This window comes from Myotis yumanensis, unplaced genomic scaffold (genome assembly GCF_028538775.1).
Source record: "Myotis yumanensis isolate MYYU_CA2020_CCGP unplaced genomic scaffold, mMyoYum1.0.hap1 SCAF_2, whole genome shotgun sequence".
Lineage (NCBI taxonomy): Eukaryota > Metazoa > Chordata > Mammalia > Chiroptera > Vespertilionidae > Myotis > Myotis yumanensis.
Genome location: NW_027223753.1, coordinates 187,802,312 through 187,824,542, shown reverse-complemented (window position 1 = coordinate 187,824,542; position 22,231 = coordinate 187,802,312). Strand labels below are relative to the sequence as shown.

At 35.0% G+C, this 22,231-nt stretch overlaps 1 protein-coding gene across 1 annotated transcript in view; it reads left to right on the top strand.

Annotated features, from left to right (window-relative positions):
* The window catches only part of LOC139004119 (multiple epidermal growth factor-like domains protein 6), a 98,182-nt gene extending 76,191 nt beyond the window's left edge, over positions 1-21,991 (top strand). The window contains exons 8-12 of the mRNA XM_070406856.1: positions 4,774-4,902; positions 9,741-9,869; positions 13,284-13,412; positions 14,796-14,924; positions 19,320-21,991. Coding sequence (XP_070262957.1) covers positions 4,774-4,902; positions 9,741-9,869; positions 13,284-13,412; positions 14,796-14,924; positions 19,320-19,471 — 668 coding nt within the window. The 3' untranslated portion in view covers positions 19,472-21,991. The remainder of the gene's footprint in view (positions 1-4,773; positions 4,903-9,740; positions 9,870-13,283; positions 13,413-14,795; positions 14,925-19,319) is intronic.
* The last annotated feature ends 240 nt before the right edge of the window (positions 21,992-22,231 follow it).

Here is a 22,231-nt window from a genome sequence, read left to right as displayed (position 1 = left end):
CCCAGCAGCAATGAGTCATGTTTAGTCCCCTCCACTGGAGACTTGGTGGGGAACATGGACTTCAACTTCTATCGGCTGAACCTCTTTCCTCAGTGTCATAGGAGACTTACTAAGTCAGGAGATTTAAATGAGATCCAGAGTCTCATATCATCATATTCAAAATGTCCAGGTTTCATTTAAAAATTATTCATCAAACCAACAACCAGGAACATTTCAAATTGGTATAGGATATACAACTGAAAGCAACAAATGAACAAACAAAACAAACAAACAAAGACTTATGGACAAAGACAACAGTATGGTGGTTACCAAAGGGAAAAGAGTTGCAGGGGGCAGGGGAATAGTAAAGGAGGGACAAATATATGGTGAAGAAGGACTTTGGGTGGTGAACACACAATGCAATATACAGATGAATATTAGAGAATTATACCCTTAACCCTATGTAATTTTATTAACCAATGTAACTCCAATAAATTTAATTAAAAAATAATTAATAGATATGAACACTGAGATGACACTGGTAATAAAATTATCTCAATTTTTAAAGGAGCCATCATAAAAATGCTTCAGTGAGCAACTACAAAACTGCTTGAATCACATAAGAGAAAAAATAGAAACAACATCCACCTTATCTTAAAAGCAAAAAATGAGACATAAAGAAGAATCAATGGAAATTCTAGAACTGGCACATATAATAACCAAAAACAACACACACACACACACACACACACACACACAAGCTCAATGGATGGCCTTAATAGCAGAATGTGGAGGACAGAGGAACACATCAGTGACCTCAAAGATAAAACAATATAAATTACCAAATCTAAACACAAAAAAGGGAAAACAACCAAAATGAAAAAACAGAGCCTCAGGACCTGTGGAAGCATTAAAAAAAAGGTCTAACATTTATAAATCAGAATCTCAGAGTAGAAACAAAAGAGGGCAGAACTGAAAGAGTCTTCAAAGAAATAATAGCTAAAAAGGTCCTTATGAACCAAATTATAAACCTAAAAATTCAAGAAGCTGTATTAATGCCAAACAAGATAAACGGAAAAAAATCTACAAAAGATGTATCATCAAATTTCTGAATACTAAAAAAGAAAAAAATCTTGAAAGCAGCAAAAGAGAAATGACATCCACCTTATCTTAGAAGAAAAGACTTCAAAATAAAATGAAAGTACATAAATGATACAGATACACCGAACACATGTGAACAGATGAAAAGCAGTAGTCATGACATCAGTATTAAACAATGTTAATTTTATGGCAACAAGCATCTAATGAGAAGGGCACTTATAAAAGAGGGTAAAATTCACACTGAAAATTTAAGTGTAATCGATATGTATAAAATAAATAACACAGTATTGAAATTAATAAAGCAAAAGCCATATGCTAGGAGGAGAAATAGACTGCAAGAGCTTATCAGTAGACTATTTGTTAGCCCATACACATATTATTACTGTATACACATATGCATAAAAATAATCTTCTCGATACTTGCACTAATAAACTATGTCTAATTGCTATAAACTGAGCTGCACCCTGAAAAGTTGTAAAAGAAAATCAGGCAATTCTAAAAAATATAATTCATGACATTTGATGATCACAAAGCAATGAAACAGGAACAATAACAAAACTAAATACCTACTGGGGTAGGGTAGTGGGGAGGGGGAATTCCATTACAGTATACTGTATTGGCATTTTGAAATCTCCTTAAATAATCAATGGTTAAAAAGGGCAAACAAAACCAACATTTTAGAAATTTAAAAACATTAATAATGATGTTCACATCCTATAGGATAAAGCTAATTCAGTTAAATGGAGGAAAATTTATATTCCAAAATAATTATGTTAGTAAGTAAGAAATGATGAAAATAAGTGAAAAAATAAAGAACAATAAAATATACTTAAAGTGATCCCTACATTAATTTATTCACCAAAATTACTTCCAGGTACTTACAATAATTACAAAACTATGACAGTAATAGAATTACCATTATGATTTTTTCAAACTTACTTTGAGGCCAGATATAAATTGTGACAAAAACACAAAACCACAGGAGGAAAAAGAAAAAAGATAAAAAAAGAAGAAAGACTAACAAAGCACTAAGTTTCTTAATCAACAAAGAATTCTTATATATCAAGAAAAGAACCCATGACACCCAATAGATCTTATGAAAAGTTGATAAGCATCATTCATAATGTGAGAAATCCAAATTAAAGTTGCAATTATATGTCACTTCACCTATCAGATTTTCATAATATACCAATTTGAAGATTGAAACATGGGCACATTGATAATTCTTAATAAATTTGCAAATCTTTTTGTAAGGAAATTTGATAATATCTGTTATGATTTAGAAGGACATATCACTTTACTGAGAAAATCATCTGGGACTTACCCTTCAGGTATAATATTACATATGAATAAAGACTTCCATGAGGATATCCATTACAGTGTTGTTTATAATAGTAAAATATTTTACACAATCTACTTGCCATCAATACTCGACTGGTAAAATAAATATTTCTTAGATGCAATAAATCCTATGCAGCTGTTAAAAACGAATGAAGATTTATATAGATCTGTTACATGTACAAATTTTGAAACACCTTGGAAACTTTTATTTACAGAAGAAAGCTAATTTTACAATATTACTTATCTGTGTTAACATTTTGGGTAAAAAAAAAAAGATTAAAGGGTAAGAGAGATATACATATGTATGCCTTATTAGACATGGAATATTTCTGGATATATTCAGTTATTTACCTACTCAATTCAATAACTATTTATTGAATGCCACTACCTGTTTTAAGCTCACAGAATATATGGATAAAATCTTGATACTCCGGTTCTCATGCAACTTGTTTTCTTGTGGAGAAGAGACAATAAAAAATAAACATGTTTAATAAGTTATGTCTGTGCATGATAAAAGGAAATAAAATCTATAGTAAAATAAAAATAGAGCATGGCCAGGGGCTTGAGAATCTAGATGGGTTGGAATTGTTAATTGAGTAGTCAGGATGAGGCCTATGCTACAGAAAAGAGATGGCAACCATGATGTTTTTGAGAAGGGAACCTGGAAGACAGGAGCACAGGGATGAAATGCTTTTTCTCAGACTACTAACCTTTATATAATGTTTGAAATATTCATTGGGTAATTACATGAATTTTAAAAAAAAAGCAATGAAGTTATATAAACAATTCTATGCAGACATTTTTCTAACACTTGGACTTGTGGAAAGTATCATTTCTCAGTCCTCCTCACTTTCCAATTATGCTTTTGTCTTAAGCATTATCATAAAGTCTTATATTTTCACAGATTCACCAGTTTCATCAATGCCTTTCAACGTTCAGGTTGGAAGATGAATGGGCCTCCTGGCTGATGAGGTTGCTTTAAATGGGTGAAAGGGAAACTAATGAAAGTTTATTTTAATAGTATACTGGTAGGACTTGGTGTCATCGATTCTACTTCATTTGCCTTAAAGGCAAAAACTAAAAATTTTTGAATAAATGGCAATGAATTTAAAGAAACTCATTATACTTGTGATGATAATCTAAAAATTTGTTAACAACTAAAATTGTTATTTAAATAAACAAAATGAAAATTCTTCTTTCATTTGGTACTAAAATGAAGTGCACCTGTTCAGTCCAATAAAAGCATACAGATCGAATTCAAGTACATGCTCTGTTACGTATTAACCAAATGCTTTCAGGCAAGTAAAAAAACCAAAACTCTCTAATGTCTCTCCTGCTACCTGGAGTACAAAGAATGCTTGATGAGAAGTCAGAAGTTCTAGACTTGAATCTTGGTTTTTATCTCTCCTGGCTGCTTAAGCCTGAGCGAAACCTAAGTCTCTGAGCATCAGTTTTCTCAAGTATAAAATAGGAATAATGTACCCACATCAGAGGGATATTATATTTGTGAGCATTAAATGAGATAATTCATGTGGAAAATATCATTATATAAAAATACTATAAACTGGAAGGTATAAATGGCAGATCCTTGGCCAAATCTAGCCACAAATGTGTTTGAATTGGCTGACAGTACTGGATCCCACGGTGCTGTAAAGCAATTTTAATTAGTTGCCAATGTTCAAAGATTGGATGAATTTATGTAAAATATGGATTTTAAGTTTTCCTAAAAAATTATATTAGCTGGCTCTATCGGGCCCATATTCTGTTGGCAAAAAACCAACTAAATGTGAGTGGTGGTTAGTCTCGCCTTAGGGAGCCTTTGTGCTCCCAATTGGTGTCACTTTCCTTCATTCATCATTCAGTTATTTGCCCCCTGACAGTGAAGACTCAATTTTCCTTATGCCTGGCCAGCCTCACTCTCTCCTGTCTTAACTCCTACTGGCCACATATTTTTGTTCTGTCACCCACCATTGTATGCTGCAGTGCTTTTCCTATTCCAGCACAAAAACATTAAACAAACTGCTCATCTGTCTTCTTTATCAGTTATGAGACAAAATATATAAAAGGCTTCCATTGCTAATCTGGGATTGACCTCTGCCTGTTCTCTAGGGGATCTCCAGTTCCCAGCCACATCATTATGAGCTCAATAAATATTTATGGAGTGAATACAAACGTGAATGAATGACAGTGATGTGCCTTCTACCTTAAAGATACGTCTGAGTGTGTGTTTTCATTTGAACATTTTCTTATGCTTTTCTACTTAGATATGATTACTCTATCTGAAGCAGAGAAAAATGTTTGCTCACATGACATTTTTATTGTTTGATTTTTGTTTTTATTTTTTACTACAGGATGTCCCCAGACAAGGTATGGCCCAAATTGTGAGCTAATATGTACCTGTAAAAATGGTGGCCTTTGCAATCCTGTGGATGGAAGCTGTACCTGTGGCCTTGGTTGGACAGGAAATTATTGTGAAAAAAGTAAGTTGATTCCCGCCTTCTTTCATTCAATAAAAATCTAGAGGCTACTGCCACTGGTTGATAAAATATAGGACAGGCCCCCAAAGAGAGAATTTCCCAAGAAGTTCACCTAAGCCACTTGTAATTATGATTGCATTTCCAATAAAAATAGTGTTGTTAATATTGATGGATTTTTTGTTACCTTGTTACCAGAATACCCCCTGAAAACTCTTAAAACCCTTAAGTCAGTGGTTCTCAACCTTCCTAATGCCGTGACCCCCAAACCATAAAATTATTTTCGTTGCTACTTCATAACTGTAATTTTGCTACTATTATGAATCATAATGTAAATATCTGATATGCAGGATGTATTTTCATGGTTACAAATTGAACATAATTAAAGCATGGTGATTAATCACAAAAACATGTAATTATATATGTGTTTTCCGATGGTCTTAGGCGACCCCTGTGAAAGTGTCGTTCGACCCCTAAAGGGGTGGCGACCCACAGGTTGAGAACCTCTGCCTTAAGTAATTGGAATAGTAGTAATATAAAAGAACTCAGCTCTAAGACCTAAATCTATTCCCCCTCCAAACAGTTCTAAGCATGAAGGCTTTGTGGCCAGCAAATCTGCTGAACCCTGAGTTTCTTGGCATGAGGTTAAAGGACCTCAACCACCACTGAAAATGTATCCATTGAACATTCACAAAAATTGAAAAAGAAAATCAAGCAATTCTAAAAAATATAATTCATGACATTCGATGATCACAAAGCAATAAAACCCGGAACTAATAAAGAAACTAATTATCTTGCCGGGATGAAGCCTTGAGGCAGGCAGGCTGGAGGATGCAGGGCCCTGGGCAGAGCCAGGGGTGAAGGAGAGGACTCTGCGCACAGAGGACTCCAAACTTTATTTCATCAGGAAAATATCATCATCTACCACTGTAAATATATTTTTTACACATAAGTGACATTTATGTGCTTCTCAACTAATATATTATGCATTCCATAAAACATATATAAAGGTTTAAATTGCTAAAGAATGGATAAAGATAAAGATTGATAGTTCTAATTCTTCTTTCCAAACCGCAGTTGATTATTTTGTGCAATACTGGAGAGCATGCACCCTACTTAAGAGCTCACTTTTGTAGGAGATGGTTTTGTGTTCTGGCAGCATAGACAGAAAGGTCTCTGGCTGGGAGACAGAGTGTGGGTGAGAATACTGCTAGGGGCCTACACTTGGGGCACCTTATGTAAAAAGAAAATGGACAGTAAACTTGTACCTAGTTGTTTTCAACTATGGGGTCATGGCTCTTTAGACCTGCGTCCTGACATACTATCACAATGAGTGTGATACCCACGATGCTTCACTATGAATTTGACTATCATGAAATTCGGCATCGTGACACACAAGAAAGCACCTTGCAATAGCAGCGGACAGACTCGTATGTCACCTCTGCTCGGCCCATACCATGCTCTATGCCTTTGGGAAGTTCACAGTCTCTCTGTGATTTGGTTTTCTCACATGAATATGAAGACAATGACACTTTGAAGTGACAGTGCTTCTAAACCTAGTATTTAAGGTCATTTTCTTGGAATTTTTTTATGTGGATATTCTCCCTCATTTAGGAGACAACTGTCACCAATTTTGTGATATTGGAGATTGCTAAATTAGATTAATAGCAGTTCTTTAAAATTAGACAGCAGCTTTATGTCCATATTGTTTTCTTGTGCTTTTTTTTTTATTTTAAGTTGGGCAACTCTTCAGCATTTGGGGACATAAGATATTTTAATGTTTGATTCTATCATTTAAACCCTTTGTTACTTACGAAATTATTTTAATTAAACTATTTATTATTAAAATTTATTCTATTAAACTTATTCTATTTTGTCATTAAAACTTTTTAAACTTTTGTTTTTATCATTTAAATTTATATATTATTTATTTATTTTATTTTATTTTATTATTATTATTTTTTAATAATAATAATAATAATAAATATATTTTATTGATTTTTTACAGAGAGGAAGGGAGAGAGATAGAGAGCCAGAAACATCGATGAGAGAGAAACATCGATCAGCTGCCTCCTGCACACCTCCTACTGGGCATGTGCCCGCAACCCAGGTACATGCCCTTGACCGGAATCAACCTGGGACCGTTCAGTCCGCAGGCCGACGCTCTATCCACTGAGCCAAACCGGTTCTGGCTATTTATTTTATTTTAAATATAATACAAGAGTTGATGAGCCACTGGGTAAATGCAAATGTAATTTTGCAACATATTGACAAATTCTCCTCTGTGAGAGTTTATACCATTTTGCATCCTCATAACCAAGATATAGAATATCTCTTGCATCAGAGCTTTATCAAAAGAGTATGTTATCAAAATTTTGGTAAAAAATGTTTTATCAGTGGATATTTAATTTTCATTTTTAGTATTATGAATAAAGTTAAGTATCTTTTGTAACTGGTAAGCATCTCTTGCATTTATTTTTTCTATAAATTGTTCATAACTCAAGCTCATTTTTCTATAAGGTTCTGTATTTTCCTACTATCATATTAGAAGTTTTATAGATATTAGAAATATTAACTCTTTGTTATGAATTTTCACCCATATTTGGGTAAGTTTATGTTTTGTCTTTTTATTTTGCCACCTGATTGGTCATTAATTGACATATAACAAACCACCCCAAAACTTAGAAACTGGAACAACCATGAATTATTATCTCTCATGATTCTGAGGGTTAACTGCATTCAGCTGAGTGGTCCTTCTCTCAGACAGGAGCTGGGGCTGAAGTTCTCTGGAGATTCAGCCAGGCTGGAATATAAAAGATAACCTCTTATTTACACATCTGCCAGCCAGGCTTTGCTCCACGTGGCTTCTTTCTCCTTGTCTTAGTCAGCTCGGGCTGATAGAACAAAATATCATAAAGTAGGAGACTTAAACAACAGAAATTTATTTTCACAATTCTGGAGTCTGGGAAGTCCAAGATTAAGGTACAGGCAGATTTAGTGCCTGGTGAAGGCCCTCTTTTCTGATTTGCTGATGGCCTTGTTTTTGTTTTATTCTTGCATGGGAGTAGGGGGAGGGGGAGAAAAAGAGAGAGAGAGAGAGAGAGAGAGAGAGAGAGAGGGAGAGAGAGAGAGCACTCTCATGTTTCTTCTTATAAAGACACTTGTCCCATCATGAGGGTTCCACCAGAATAATTCTCCAACAAAATAATTTGGTTTCTTACATGACAGCTGACTTTCTAAAGCAAGTCCTGGGATCAGTCCAGGTTCCACATAGGAGGGAACAACCCAAGGGTGTGAATCCCAGGGGATGTGCTTCATTGGGAATATCTTTAGATAATGGGCTCTTCATGATTCAAAGGGATTTTTTTGTTTGGTTTATTTTTGTAATAAAATATATCTTTCTTCCCTTTATTTTCTTTATATTTTGAGTCGCACTTAGGAATGTATTCCCCATTCTCAGGTAGTAAAGGAGTTCACTCATATTTTCTTTTACATACCAATACGATGTCATTTTTTGACATTTGATTCTCCGATCAATTTTAAATATTTTTCTTGGTGAATTGTGTGAGAAACAAATCCATTTTCCCCTTACATAGCTTTTCACTTATTGTAATGCAACTTTTACAAGTGAAACTTCCTCACTAACTCCAGATTTAGCCTTCATCAAATACTAAGCATTTATACGTAGTTTGGGATAGTTCTGGATGCTCTGTTCTATTGGTCTATTTAGGTGCAAATGCAGTACCATTTTTATTATGAAGCCTTTATTAAAAACATTTGAACTGATAGAGCTAGCCACCCTTCATTGCTCTATTTTTCAAGGATTTTCTGGCACTATTTCCATGTGAACTTTATAATAAAATTGTCCAGATTCAAAACAAACAAACATAAAAAAAACCACAGGTATTTTTTACTGTTTGTTGTCCTCTATCTATTCTCTCTTGGAGAATGAACATCTTTATGATATTAACTCATCGTATCTGAGAATAGACATGGTCTATCATTCCATTTGTTCAAGCTTTTTGCTCCCTATTAAGTAAAATACTGGATAATTATATTCATTTGAGATATAGCTATTAATTTTCTAATTTACTCAATATTTTTACTGAATATTTTAGTGAATTTATTTTTCAAATGTCTTTCTACATCTATGGAATTAATAATATAACTTTTCTCTTTGTCTGATAATTATGGTGGATTTATTAATAAATTTTCTAATATTAAATGACCTTACCTTCTTGGAATAAATACAACTTGGACATGATATATTACTTTATAGTCTGCTATTGGTTTCTATGTACTTATATTTTTATGAATTTGGCATCAATATTCATAAGTGAAATTGAGCTCTTTAATGTATTTTTGTCAGGTTTTGGAATTGATGCTATACTCAGTAAAATGTATTTGAAAGCTTCCTTCTTTTCAGTGTTCTGTACTAGTGTAAATAGTAAGGTGAGGATCTGATCTGTGAAGATTTATAGAATTTTCCTGTGAAAGCTATGTCTTATGGGATTTTTTAAAAAATTCAGTAGCTATCTTCTTTATTGTTCTATTCTAATTAGCCTAGGTTTTCTGCCTCAAAGTAAGATAATTTTGGTAAGTTGTCTTCTGTAACTTTTCCATTTCATTCAGGTTTTTATATTTATTTATATTGTACTTTTATATCTATTTCTTTTGATGATCATTCGATAATTTTAAAAAGGTGTGTATATTTGTGCTTTCTGTCTTTTTTCTTTATTGGATTAGCTAATGATTCATCTGCTTTTAATTTTTTTTTTGTCTTCAAACTCATTAGTATTCAATTGTCTTAACTAGAACTAATGCTTGGATGGTTCCTTTTTCAGAATGTTCCCCTGGGTATTATGGCCCCGGCTGCCATTTTAATTGCACCTGTCAGAACAGTGGAGTTTGCAACAGGTTTTCTGGAAGCTGTGAGTGCCTCCAAGGTTACTATGGACGAGACTGTGAACATGGTAAGCGGAGAAAATGAGTGGGCATGTTATGGTGTCGATAAGTTTTAAGTTTTGAAAACTATTTATAAAATAAAAGTAATATATTTGCATTATATCAAATTAGATAAAATGTTAATGCTTTAGTGTGTGTTCTTACAATGTATTTTATAGCTCAACTTTAAGGTCTAGATGTTGACAACTGCTATCATTAAGTAATTGGACTTCTGTATTCCTTTCTGGAACTACTGTTCAAAAATGATTCTAATGTTCTATAATCACCTGGAATAGAAACAGGCAGACACACCCAAAGGAGTCAGCAGATTGCTGGTCCCTTTGAACATAATATTCTACTTTCTACACAAAATATAAATAAAGAAGCTGCTTGTTTCGTATTGATCTAGACCTAACTCTAAAAGAATCTTCTTCAGGTTCTCTTTAAACATATTTATTTATATCAATTCTTTATTTAGACTCAATATGTTCACCTAAAATTAGGAAAAGAATTGTACAATAATTAAGAATTATACAAGAATTTGTCTTGTATGTCAGGGAGCCTGGATGGGAACACAAGAGATTAAGATATTAAAGTCTGGGCTCTAGAGTTCATTGTAGATGGCTTAGCTCTGCCTTATAAAAGAGGTATAAACTATTAACTTCAAAGTTTAAGCTTCGTCAGCGTAGAATGGGGATAACAATAACACCTACTATAAAAGGTATGATGAGGATTAAATAAGAAGATACGTGTAAGCATTTGTACTAAGGCATGTGGCAAAAGCTTGACCAATATTAATCATTTAAAAGTAAAAGGCTTTGTAAAGCCTCTGAAGTGATAATAGCAACGTTTGAAATTGTTTCCATGTTTTTCAACTTGTTTTTAGTATTTGGCCAATACATTTTGCAGGAACAAATTTTGCTAAGCCTCCCGAGGTTTAGAACCCTTGCCAACCATTCTGAGGCTTCCTGGGTTAGGGAGTGCGGAAGCAAACACCTTGTGGTTTTGTTTGTCTGCTTTGTTTTCAAAATTGGAATAAGAGATACAAGAGAGAGAAAAAATATCTATTGAAGGCCCATAAATTTCATACATCCTACATTCTACAGATCCGACATATGATGAGTATCAAGAAAGATTTTGAGCAGACAAGAGGTACTATTCTAGTGAAGTAAATCTGTAAAGTGAGATTATTGATTATTAAGAAAAGGAGCCATCAGTAGTGTTCACATGGAGAGCTATAGTGATAGGCTAGGGCTTTAAAATCTGGACTAGGATAGAAAAGTGGATAAACTCTGACCAGTGTGGCTCAGTTGATTGAGCATCATCCCATGCACAGGTAAGTTGTTGGTTTGATATTGATTCCTGATCAGGTCACATGCCCACGTTTACTGGATCCTTGATGGGGGACATGCAGGAGGTGGCCAATCTATATTTCTTAATCCTTCAATTATTCTCTCTCTCTCTCTCTCTCTCTCTCTCTCTCTCTCTCTCTCTCCCTTCTTCTCTCTCTAAAAATCAATAGAAAAATATTTTTTTTTTTAAAAAGGAAATGAACAAAATATTTTCAAAGAAAAATTGACTGTATTGGGCAATTAATTTGGACATGAAGATGAGGAAAACAAAGGCACCAACAATGGCTCTAAAGTTCCAAGCCAGGGAACCTTAGGGCAAACATAAACCCAAATAAAAACCATGGAATAATCACCTAAACTTCTGACTGGACATTAAAGTGATAGGAATGCACTCTGTAGCCAATATAGTGCATTATTCTGATTTTGTTGCTGATTGTTCAGAAAGTTTTGAAATTGTTTAATATCTCAAAACACCACAAGAGATGTTAGTCTTCAATAGACAAATATTCTCCTATTGAGAGAAATAGAAAAGTTGAGCAAGGCAACCTTTATAAACTCAGCTTTATAAATAATGAAAATAAAGAGTAGAAAGAGAGATTTGATTTTTCTCTGTATTCTCAATATTAATTATACAAGAACAAATAGAAGAAACCCTGCATTGATCTTTTTTGTTACTCTTTAAAAATATATTTTATTGATTTCAGAGAGGAAGGGAGAGAGAAAGATAAATATACCAATGATGAGAGAAAATCACTGATTGGCTCCCTCCTGCAAGCCCCACGCTGGGGATTGAGCCCACAGCCTGGGCATGTTCCCTGATCAGGAATCGAACCATGACCTCTTGGTTCACAGGTTGACGCTCAACCACTGAGCCATGCAGGCCCAGCTGTTATTCATTTTTTTAAGAGTTATAAGATCAAAAAATGAATGAGTATGTATTATATAAATTAATTCATTTCTTACCTCCTTTTGGTTTTACCTCCTTTTTCTGCTCCCTGAATGCGAGTTTTTCCTAATGTTGAATCTGTCCTGAGTAACTCCGTGCATGCTGGAGAAGTGTCACGCACATGAAGCCTAGGCAAATTTAACTGTAGGAAAGGAGGCTAGGCTGACAAAGAAAGAGGGATAAAGAGGGGGGGAGGGAGGGAGAGAGAGAGAGAGAGAGAGAATAAATGAAAGACTGAGGAAATTCTATCCCCCTCCCATTCCCAGTGAGTGGTAAGCATAGGCTTAGAGAAAACTCAAGATAAGAAATGGGAATATTTGTCTCAGTCGAGCTTAGCTCTCACACATCTCTATTTGAGTGATTATATCTATGGACAGATGACAATCTTAGCATTCAAAGAAAAGCATGTGCTGGGATTACATGGTCTCTAAAGGTAAACTAATTAGTTATTTTGTTGTTCTGCCACAAAAATATGGAAGAAAAACTAGTTCTACTGTGCTTACTAAGAAATAATTCTACTTTATGGACCATCTATGGAAGTATTTTAAAGGTTAAATTTCACTGATTTTGAAATCTAACTTCCAACTTCCTCATATGATGTTAACCTACTGTATATACATCATATTGTCTTTTATTCCCCTTTTTTTCCTTTCTCCCTCCCTACTTTTCCTCATACTCACCTCTATCATCCATTCCAAAAACTTCAAATATCAAGAGCTATATAAATCACCATCCACAGATACTCTCTTATTTATTTAAATAAGTTAACTCAAAAACCATCCTTACTAAATTTAACCTGTATCTAACTTTTTAAAACATTGTTCTTTTAAGTGTTTAGGGTATTTGAGGGTTTTGAAGTCTTTGCCAGGCACATCATAGCAAATAAATTGTACTTACTTGAAGATATTTGAATTTTTTATGGATTCTTCTAGACTACTTGTAGAAAAATGGATCAATGCACTCACTTATTTGTATGACTAAACTATGGTCAATATGCTTCTCCACATAATTCTTTCTTGTTTCTAATTTTATGCTTTCATCTCCTTCTTTGGTCCTGGGAAACAAATGACCTACAGCGTATCCTTTAATTTTCTCTGCATTTACTCTTAAAGCCAAAATAGCATTTTGGCATTTTTCTTTTCCAGCATGCCTTCCTGGATTTTATGGTTTGAATTGTGCTCACATCTGTGACTGCAGAAATGGAGCCAGTTGTGATGCAACGAGTGGACAGTGCATTTGCCCAGCAGGTTTCCATGGCAGCCAGTGTGAAAAAGGTATATCCAGAGCATTTTAAAACAGGTGAATGGGGGAATTCTGTGTGAATGTGAGGTCTTTCTATCTTAGGGCAAACATAAACCCAAGTCAAAAACAAGGAATAATCACTTAAGCTTCTGACTTGGACATTAAAGCAACGGGAATTCACTCTATAGCCAATATGTGTCCTTCTGATTTTGTTGCTGATTGTTCAAAAATTTTACCTTCCCCTAAGTGAAATGGCTTAATATTCCAAACCCCATTAAAGCTGTTATTCTTCAACGGACAAAGATTCTACCTCTGAATGAGAAATATTTTATTAGAAGATTTTCTATTGGGTTTAAAGATATTAAAATAGATACAAGGTTTCATGAAAAATGTTTAAAGATGGGAATTAGGCATTTATTACTAGAAAATAATGGTAGTCATGAATGTGGATGAGGAAATAGAGGTGAGAACTTGGGCTACTAGTTTAAAATAGTAAATTATAAAGACCTAAAAGACTGATCAGTCTATTCAAAACAATGCCAGAGTACATAATTCTCAGTAAGCAACTCAAAATATCATTTTAGTCTATATTATGTATGACTTGTGCATAGGGTTATAATAATCATTATAATTATAATAATATAATGATAGTGGTCACTTGACTTTATGTGAATCAGAGTTATTGCCTTTAAAAAGGATTCATGTGGGTGGGTGGGATGAGATCAACCAAAGAGCTTGTTTGCATAATTGCATAACCTATGGACATAGACAATAGGGTGGTGGAAGCCTGGGTCAAGGGGTATGGGCTATAAGGGGGTCAATGGGAGAAAAAAAGGGACGTATGTAATACTTTCAACAGTAAAGGTTTTTTAAAAAGAAAGAAACAAGGTTAAAAAAGATAAAAATAAATAAAAATGATTCATATGCTATTCCCATACTATATCCTCATAAGTCACTAGAGATATACATACAGTATTTCTTGCCATCCTTTATTCACTTATCCACTTATTATTTATTGTTATGTTCTGGGAATATAGTGGAGCTTACAGTGTTCTGGGAAAATAGTAAATAAATAACATTTAAGGAAAAATATTAAAAGTAATACTCTTGGCTAGTAGACTCAATTTTCTTCTTAAAGTTCCTATCTTTGAAAGCCCTCCATACATTCTCAAAGGTACAAACCAGTGTCAGAGTAAGTCAATTTAAAACCTGAGTGTGAAATCATGTATAAAATGAAGCTGATTTCTGAGAATTCCAAAACTTTCCTCTCTTCTTCTAACCAACAAATCTCATTTTATCCTCCCACTTTGCTACTTGGGGCTCAATCTTGAGGAAATTCTATCTTTAATCCCATGTTAGCTGCATCATTGAAAATTCAAGTGGTTAATGTTTCAGCATTTCTCTTTCCTTGGTAGAGTGTTCACCTGGAATGTTTGGAGACAATTGCCAGCATCTTTGTGACTGTGAAAGCAACATCTCCTGCCACCCAGTAACTGGAAAGTGCCTCTGCCCACCTGGAAGAGCCGGAGCCAGATGTGAAGCTGGTATGAGCCAAGTACCTGGTGGTGTCCCTCTGACTCATGGGTGATTCAGAGATCTCTAGGCATTTTTTTATACTGAAAGTATTATGCAATTAAAGAACATCACACTACCATTGCTTGTCACCTTGCCTTAGTATGATTAATCAGGGTATGTGGCTGTTGCATAACAGGCAACCAAAACCAGCACTACAGCTGACAGAGGACACCTTGAAGGCACCTCAAGGTGATGCAATTAAACATCCTGATTACAAAAGCAATTCAGAAAAATCACTAGAAATAAGGCAATGAAGATTGGGGTACTATTCTTGAGAATCAAGTTCCCAGTATTCTTGGGAATTTGAGATTTAAACCTTTTCCCCCCTTTACACTCACAGGAAGAAAGGCCTAGAATGTAAAATTCAAAATCTTTAGCGACTATCTTAAGAAGAGGAGAAAGTAGACTGAGTGGATCATTGACTCATCACTTACTATTTAAACTTAATGGATGCTTCCTAGATGAAAAGGTTTCATATGTTTCACAATAACCCCGAAGGACTGGTCATCCTAAACATTTTGCTTATATTCATTTACTCTTTGCCACCACCCAATGAGGCTGTTCTATTTTCATTCTTACTTGACAAAAGAGAGAGCTGAGGCACAGAAAAATAGGAAGAGTCAGAACCAAGATTTAACCCTAGGCAGTCTGGTTTTGACCGTTGGGTGATGATGCTCTTAGTAGACAATACTATATGTGTGCATGTCTGCATGTAGTCCTGTATAAGGAACCTTCAGGGGATCATCAAGAGATTTATATTCTTTCCTATCCCTTCTTCCCTTTTCCATAGGCCTTTAAAATAAGTCCAATGAGTTATGAATATCGAGTTGGAATACTTTGGGATCTTCCAACTGAGAAGCTTACTGATGCTGACACTTCTTTTTTGCAAAGCTGCTTCATGTATAGCTCTAATCATTGTGTTTCACTGCACTACAAGCTTCTTGAGAGTTCGACCCATATTTATTTATCTTTTATCCAAAAAGGCTCAGAAAAGGGTCTAGCACATGACAGTTTTCAGCAAATTTTTGTTTCTGTTCAGCATTCCTCAGGGAGTCATGGTAAACACGTTCCTGAACCTTGTCATATCTAAACTAAATCTGTCAGAGTAAACATCAGCATGACATCTTGGCAAAGCCACAGTATACATGTCACCAATGAAATGCTCACTGAAGGCAGAATGCTTATAGTATTTGTGGTTTCATCCAAATACTGAAGAAAACCATTCATGTTTATTGAATGTGTATCATATGCCAGGCATTTTAATGTATACTAGGTGCCTTTACTATCATCGCCCTTCCCTTTTATAGATGGGGGAGCTGCAGCACAAAATGGTTAAGTAACTTGCCCAAAGTTACACAGCTCACAAATGGCAGGCTGGGGATTTGAAACAGACAATCTGGGTCCAGAGCCAGACTCAACATCCCCACTATACCGCTTCTCAAGGGAAAGAAAGGAACAGGAATTGATTGTGTTGTCCAATATGCATTGTTCATTAACCACAGGTTGCTATTTAATTTATATTTAGTTTAATTCAAAATTCACCTCCTCAGTCACATTTCAAGTGTTCAGTGGCCACACATATGGTTAGTCGCTACAGTATTGGATAGCACAGTATATATAGAATGTTTTCATCATTGCTGAAAGTTCTGTTTGACAACACTCAGCGGTGACTTAAAACTAGCTTCTTCTAAACCAAGAGAGCTTATGGCCAGGCTGGAAATGAAGGCCTCACTCTATGGACTTTCTATGGACTAAATTCTTGTATCACACAGTCATCTTTATCTGCAGAAAAATTACCATTTGACAGTGGAACATATGTATTAACATGCCCATTCTCAGTGGGCACCTCAAGGCCTCTCTTGTCATGAGCTCTTTGGGGGTACCCACGGCTTACACAGATGTACTACATGATCTTTTATTTGCAGTTTTATTTTCAATTAGGCACAGTTCATCTGCGATATTAACTGTGAGCAGCTGTGTCTATGCAGGCACTATAAAGATAAAAGACCTCATTTTAATTTGAACTCTGGTAAAGGACCTATTAAACAGCCATAATGTTAATTCATAAAAGAATGTAGCAGCTTTTTATTGGATTATTTCCCCACCCCCTTGGTAAATTAACATTTGCAGACATTCAAACAGATGTCTTACATACACATCGTTATTAACATAAAATGTGGTATTTTTATAAATTAAAATCAGATTCTGAACTGCTTAGGAGAGATCCTGACTCATAACTCTTTTTCAAATAAGAAAACTAGATCTTACCACCAAGCTAAGTAATCCTCCGACACACTGGATGGGGTGGATGTATTAGGTTGGGATTTATTTATTTGTTTGTTTATTTATTTATTTATTTTTAATACTTATTTATTAAATTGATTGGGGTGACATTGGTCAAAATGAACATATACATTTCAGGTGTGGGTTTCTATGTTATAAGATTTGTACTTTGCACCGTGTGCCCACCACCCAAAGTCAAATTTTCTCCTGTCACCTTATATTAGGGCCCCTTTTCCCACCATCCCCTCCCTCTAGCAATCACCACTGCTGGTTGTGTTCCCAAATATCAGTCCTGTATCATATATATGAGTGAAATGATATAGTTCTTAGCTTTTTCTAACTGACTTATTTCACTTAGCATAATGTTCTCAAGGTCCATCCATGTTGTTGCAAATGGTGCTATTTCATCCTTTCTTATGGCTGAGTAGAGGACTGAATAAAGAAGATGTGGTACTTATACACAGAGGATTTATTTTTTAATTTTGATTACGTTTGATAATGTAAAGAAAAGATTCATTTCAGAGCAGCATTTACATCACCTCCAGAGCTCCTTTTACCTAGCTGTTCTTCCTTCATTTAGGAAGAGATTGAATTACTGTTTGCTCTGCAAAATGAATTAATTGCAAAATTGATTAAGTTCACATTTTTCTCATATTTAAAATCTAACTAGTTAATTAAGGCAAGAAGGCCAGAACATATCTTAGCCTACCTTCATTTTCCAAGAGAGCAATAAACAAACAAACAAACATGCAAATGCTTATGGAGTATTTAGGGTGCATCTCCAACCTGGCCAAGAGAATTTTGAGGCAATAATTATAGAAATATTTTACAAAATTATACCCGTAGACTCAGAGTTCACTCTAGGACTGGTATCCTAGTATTTGCATTGACATTTCTAAATTTCCCACTTTCCAGCTCTCTCCACTTCCTTATTTGGGCTTTAATCTACATATGCTTGACATGGTATGTCTTCCCACATGGCAGTGCAGATTGAGGAATGAGCACTAGATAAGAATTTAGAACTCCAACTCTGCCATTTGCCTGGGACATAACATTTGTGAAGGTCCCTTAAGCCACATCAAACCTGTTTCTCTCTCTACAGAGAGAGAGCTTACCTCACTGTCTTGCCTACCTCACAATTTTGCTAGAACCAACTGTGTTAATGTGTTTGGGACCCGCTTTGTAAACTGTTTAGAGCTAGGTGACTCATTATTGCAAAGTTAAGTTTCTCTAATTCTTAAACATTGGTAGTAAGTTGAGTTACTTCCCATTCTCACCTGAATGAATCTGACCCCATTTTCTGTTTCCATGGGCAGGGCTGGGCTTTCTCCCTATCCTCTCAATCCTTCAGAAACAGAACCTATTAATTCTCTCCTAATTTTCTGCTGGACATCAGACTAAAACCAAATGCCCAGGTTTGGGTGTGATGCCTGAGGGAAACTTTAGTCTACACATTTAGTTATTTTGATAAGGCTAATATTTTTAATCCTCTCTCTTCATTTCTCTACTGATTGAATTCAAAATGCAATTCAACTTAAAAATAGTTACATTCCTTGAGTACAAATAGCAGGATTTTACAGAAGTAGGTACACAAGGCATCACTGGCCATTTTGATATATTTTAAGAGGTGAAAGAGTTGAATGTAAAGCCATGTCATTTTCAACAACATAGGCACATGTTTTCAACCTGAAGACAAATTTGTGTATCCTGAGTGAGTGTTGCCTTTTTCTGACCTCACTAAAACGAATCCATTTTCCCCGTGTCCTTTGCAATGCTACTGCGATGAGCTCTAATACAATAATCTAATTCTGAGAGGGCACTTACGAAATTTAAGTTGCTGTCCTGATTTCTCTTTTCATCTTTGTCACTAACTTCCTTGACACCCCCCAGCCTCTTCCTGTTTTCCATTAAAGACCTGACTTTTAATACATAGCGTTCTAGCCTGGGGGAAAAAAACCACATGGTTAACCAGAATTCTTTGTCTATCATCTTATGCAATTCCAAGAAATAGTAGTAAAGATACTATGTGATGGAAAAGCATATTTGAATTACTTTTATATTTATTTATTCTTTCCTCACAGAATGCAGGCCAGGCCAATATGGACCTAACTGCGCTCTGACGTGCCAATGTGTCCACAGGTCTCAGTGCAACCCGCTCAATGGGAGCTGTACTTGCCCCTCAAAGAGAATGGGTCCAACCTGTGAGGAAAACGTTTTGGATGATCTTCAATAACGGAACACTAGCAGCTTTCAGTGGGTGGACAGAATTTCGTGGAGGCTCACCCACAGTTTATCATCTTAACTTTGGCAGGGAAATGCACTTACTCATCCATCTTCAGCCCAACCTCTCCTGTTGTGAGGTGAAAAATGATGTCTCCAATTTATGGCCTCCAAGTAGAAGTTCCATTCTCCAGCCTACCCTTCCCAACTTTCTTTTGCTGAAGAACATGCCCAAGAAAGAGAGAATATTTTTTCAAGATCCCAATCGTACTAACATTTTGGACTAATAAACGAAACTCTTTTTTATATGCACAGGCGGTATTTAAATTTGGAAGTAAGAAATACCTCTCAGTTCAGCTTGGACTGCACTGAAATATTCACACCTAGTCACTGAAGACCTCAGTGGTCATTAAGTAGCTGGATCCTCTTTAGAAATGTCTAGAATTTCATCTACTTATTCTTAGTATCCTGCTCCACAGCTGAGCCTGCTTCAGGTTGTTAATGTATTGTATTTCGAACATGACTTTTGGTGTGGGAGACTATTAAGGCTTTAGCCACATACAGATCTGGGTAAAGGTATGATGGGCACACTTACAATGAATCATCAAAATGTTTAGTGGTGTTCTCCTCATCACTGGTCAGCAGACAGGAAAAAAGTAAGTAGAAATGATCAAGGTGAGGTGCTTAGCCTGCTCTGGAGGGACACAAATTTCCAATAGAGTAGGGACTTCCTTCATTTCAAGGAAAAAATAAATAATAAATAAAAACAGTGACTGCCAACAGGGAGAATAAAACAAGAAAACCAGATTTCTCTTCCTTACTAGAGATCTTGTCTCCTATTAAAACATGTGAGAAACTCACTCTAGAAAAAAAGTTTCCAGAAACTTTTCATGGTAGGAAAAAAAAAGAATAAGAGATTTCTTTTGGGTGAAATTTTTTATACCATATTGCTTAACTTTTTATAAATGAGAAGCCTTATGTAAAATGTTAAGCACAGTTCTTAGCAAAAGGTCAATGGCCCAATATTATCTCTTTTCATCCCCCATGCCACCCCAAACTCTAAAATAAATCATGAGAGTGGGAAAGCAAAGCCATAGCCTAATCCTATATTTGTACTATCACATGACCCATGGACAAATGGAGTTTCACCTTCATCCTTATATCAGTCAATAAGAACTAATGCCAGTTACTGTAGCCACTTTTCTTTATAAATGTTTTATAGGTTGTCTTTCATATCAAAAAATAAAATACAAAAATGTTTAATATCCAGGATATTTCCATTTTCTGCTTAGTCACCTTGAAAAACCTTGATTTAGATGGCACCCTACAAAAGTTAATAATCATGTGATAAGTTATTCCTTCTAAAAACATTCCAGTTCTTCTGCTTGAGGACACTATCAGATGTCTGAAAATCATTAGAGGCAATGACATTTCATTCATGGGTCAACATACAATAAATGTTCCTCTTAAATAATGTAACAGCTGCAAATTTATCAAATAGAATTTCCTTGCAAAATTATGAAACTAGAATTTTAAAAATCATTTTTGATAGCTGCATCTCAAAAATGCTTCAAATTGAGAATATAGTTCACAGTGACACGCATTTCTGAGCAAATAAATAATGCATACTTTTTACTTTCATAAGGATTTATCTGAGCTTTCTACATGTAAACAGTTATTCAGGTAGAGTTAAGTGTAATCTGCCTACCAAAAAAAAGTAATTTGCACAGAATTTTTAAAAATTCAGCTACTTAAAAGTAAGGCATGATTTAATAGGCATGTCCTCTTTAAACTAAAGTCCAGTGTCAAATTAGAGTCATTGTCATGGGGTAGAAATACTTCATATTACTCCTCTTACTTTCCCTCCTTCTATAATCTGCTCTTTAAATGTAGAAATGCTGACCCCAAAAGAAATCCATCCACCCATAATACCCCTTTAGAAAGGTGCCTATGCTGTGATGTTTCAGGCTCTTTCATTTGAAATACAAGATCAGAGTGGGGATTATTATGCTTTTCTGCAATAATATAGCTCAAGTTTAAAGAAAACTGAGCAGATGTATGGAAGTGTGCTGGCTAATTTGGAGTTTCCATCTAACATGCGTGGGATATACCATTTCAGTTTAACACCTAACGTTCCCCCTACTCTTTCTAACTTCTATGCTCATTTATTGAGTTTTCCAGATGAGACAGCTATTTGACACAGGCTAAATTATTTTTAGAGAACTTGGAAATCATTCCAAGAGTTAGTGGCAAGAATGGCATTTCCTTTGTTAGAAATAGCAAAGAGGGTTTGGCTTCTGCGGGGCCTCTTTCACCTTGGTTTCTTCAGGAACTGGTAATACAGACGTAGCAAGAATTTAAAAAAGCATTTTGATGAAGTGAACAAATAATAGCTACTGTCTGCACTCTAGGAGTTATGTATGCAATTCAGTTGAAATAACTTTTCATGGTTCTATGATAGAAAAAATATCAAAGTAGCTGAGCTTTTAAAATAGATTTCAAGCAATTCCAAAGTTTTGACCCTTTTTAGCTAATCAAGTAGAAACTATTTTCTACTTTTCCTGCTTATATTTTAGTTTTTCAAAATAAAAGAAAATAATACAAAAATTAGTATTTAAAGTCTAGGAAATATATTTAAAGGCGGGAGATACCTCTTTTTATATTCTTGCAAATACTGACATACTCTTTCACTCTAAATCTTTTCTCAGTACTATATAAAACACCATTTAATCATTCTTCATTTTAATGTTTGTGCAAATAGTTCAAATTTTGA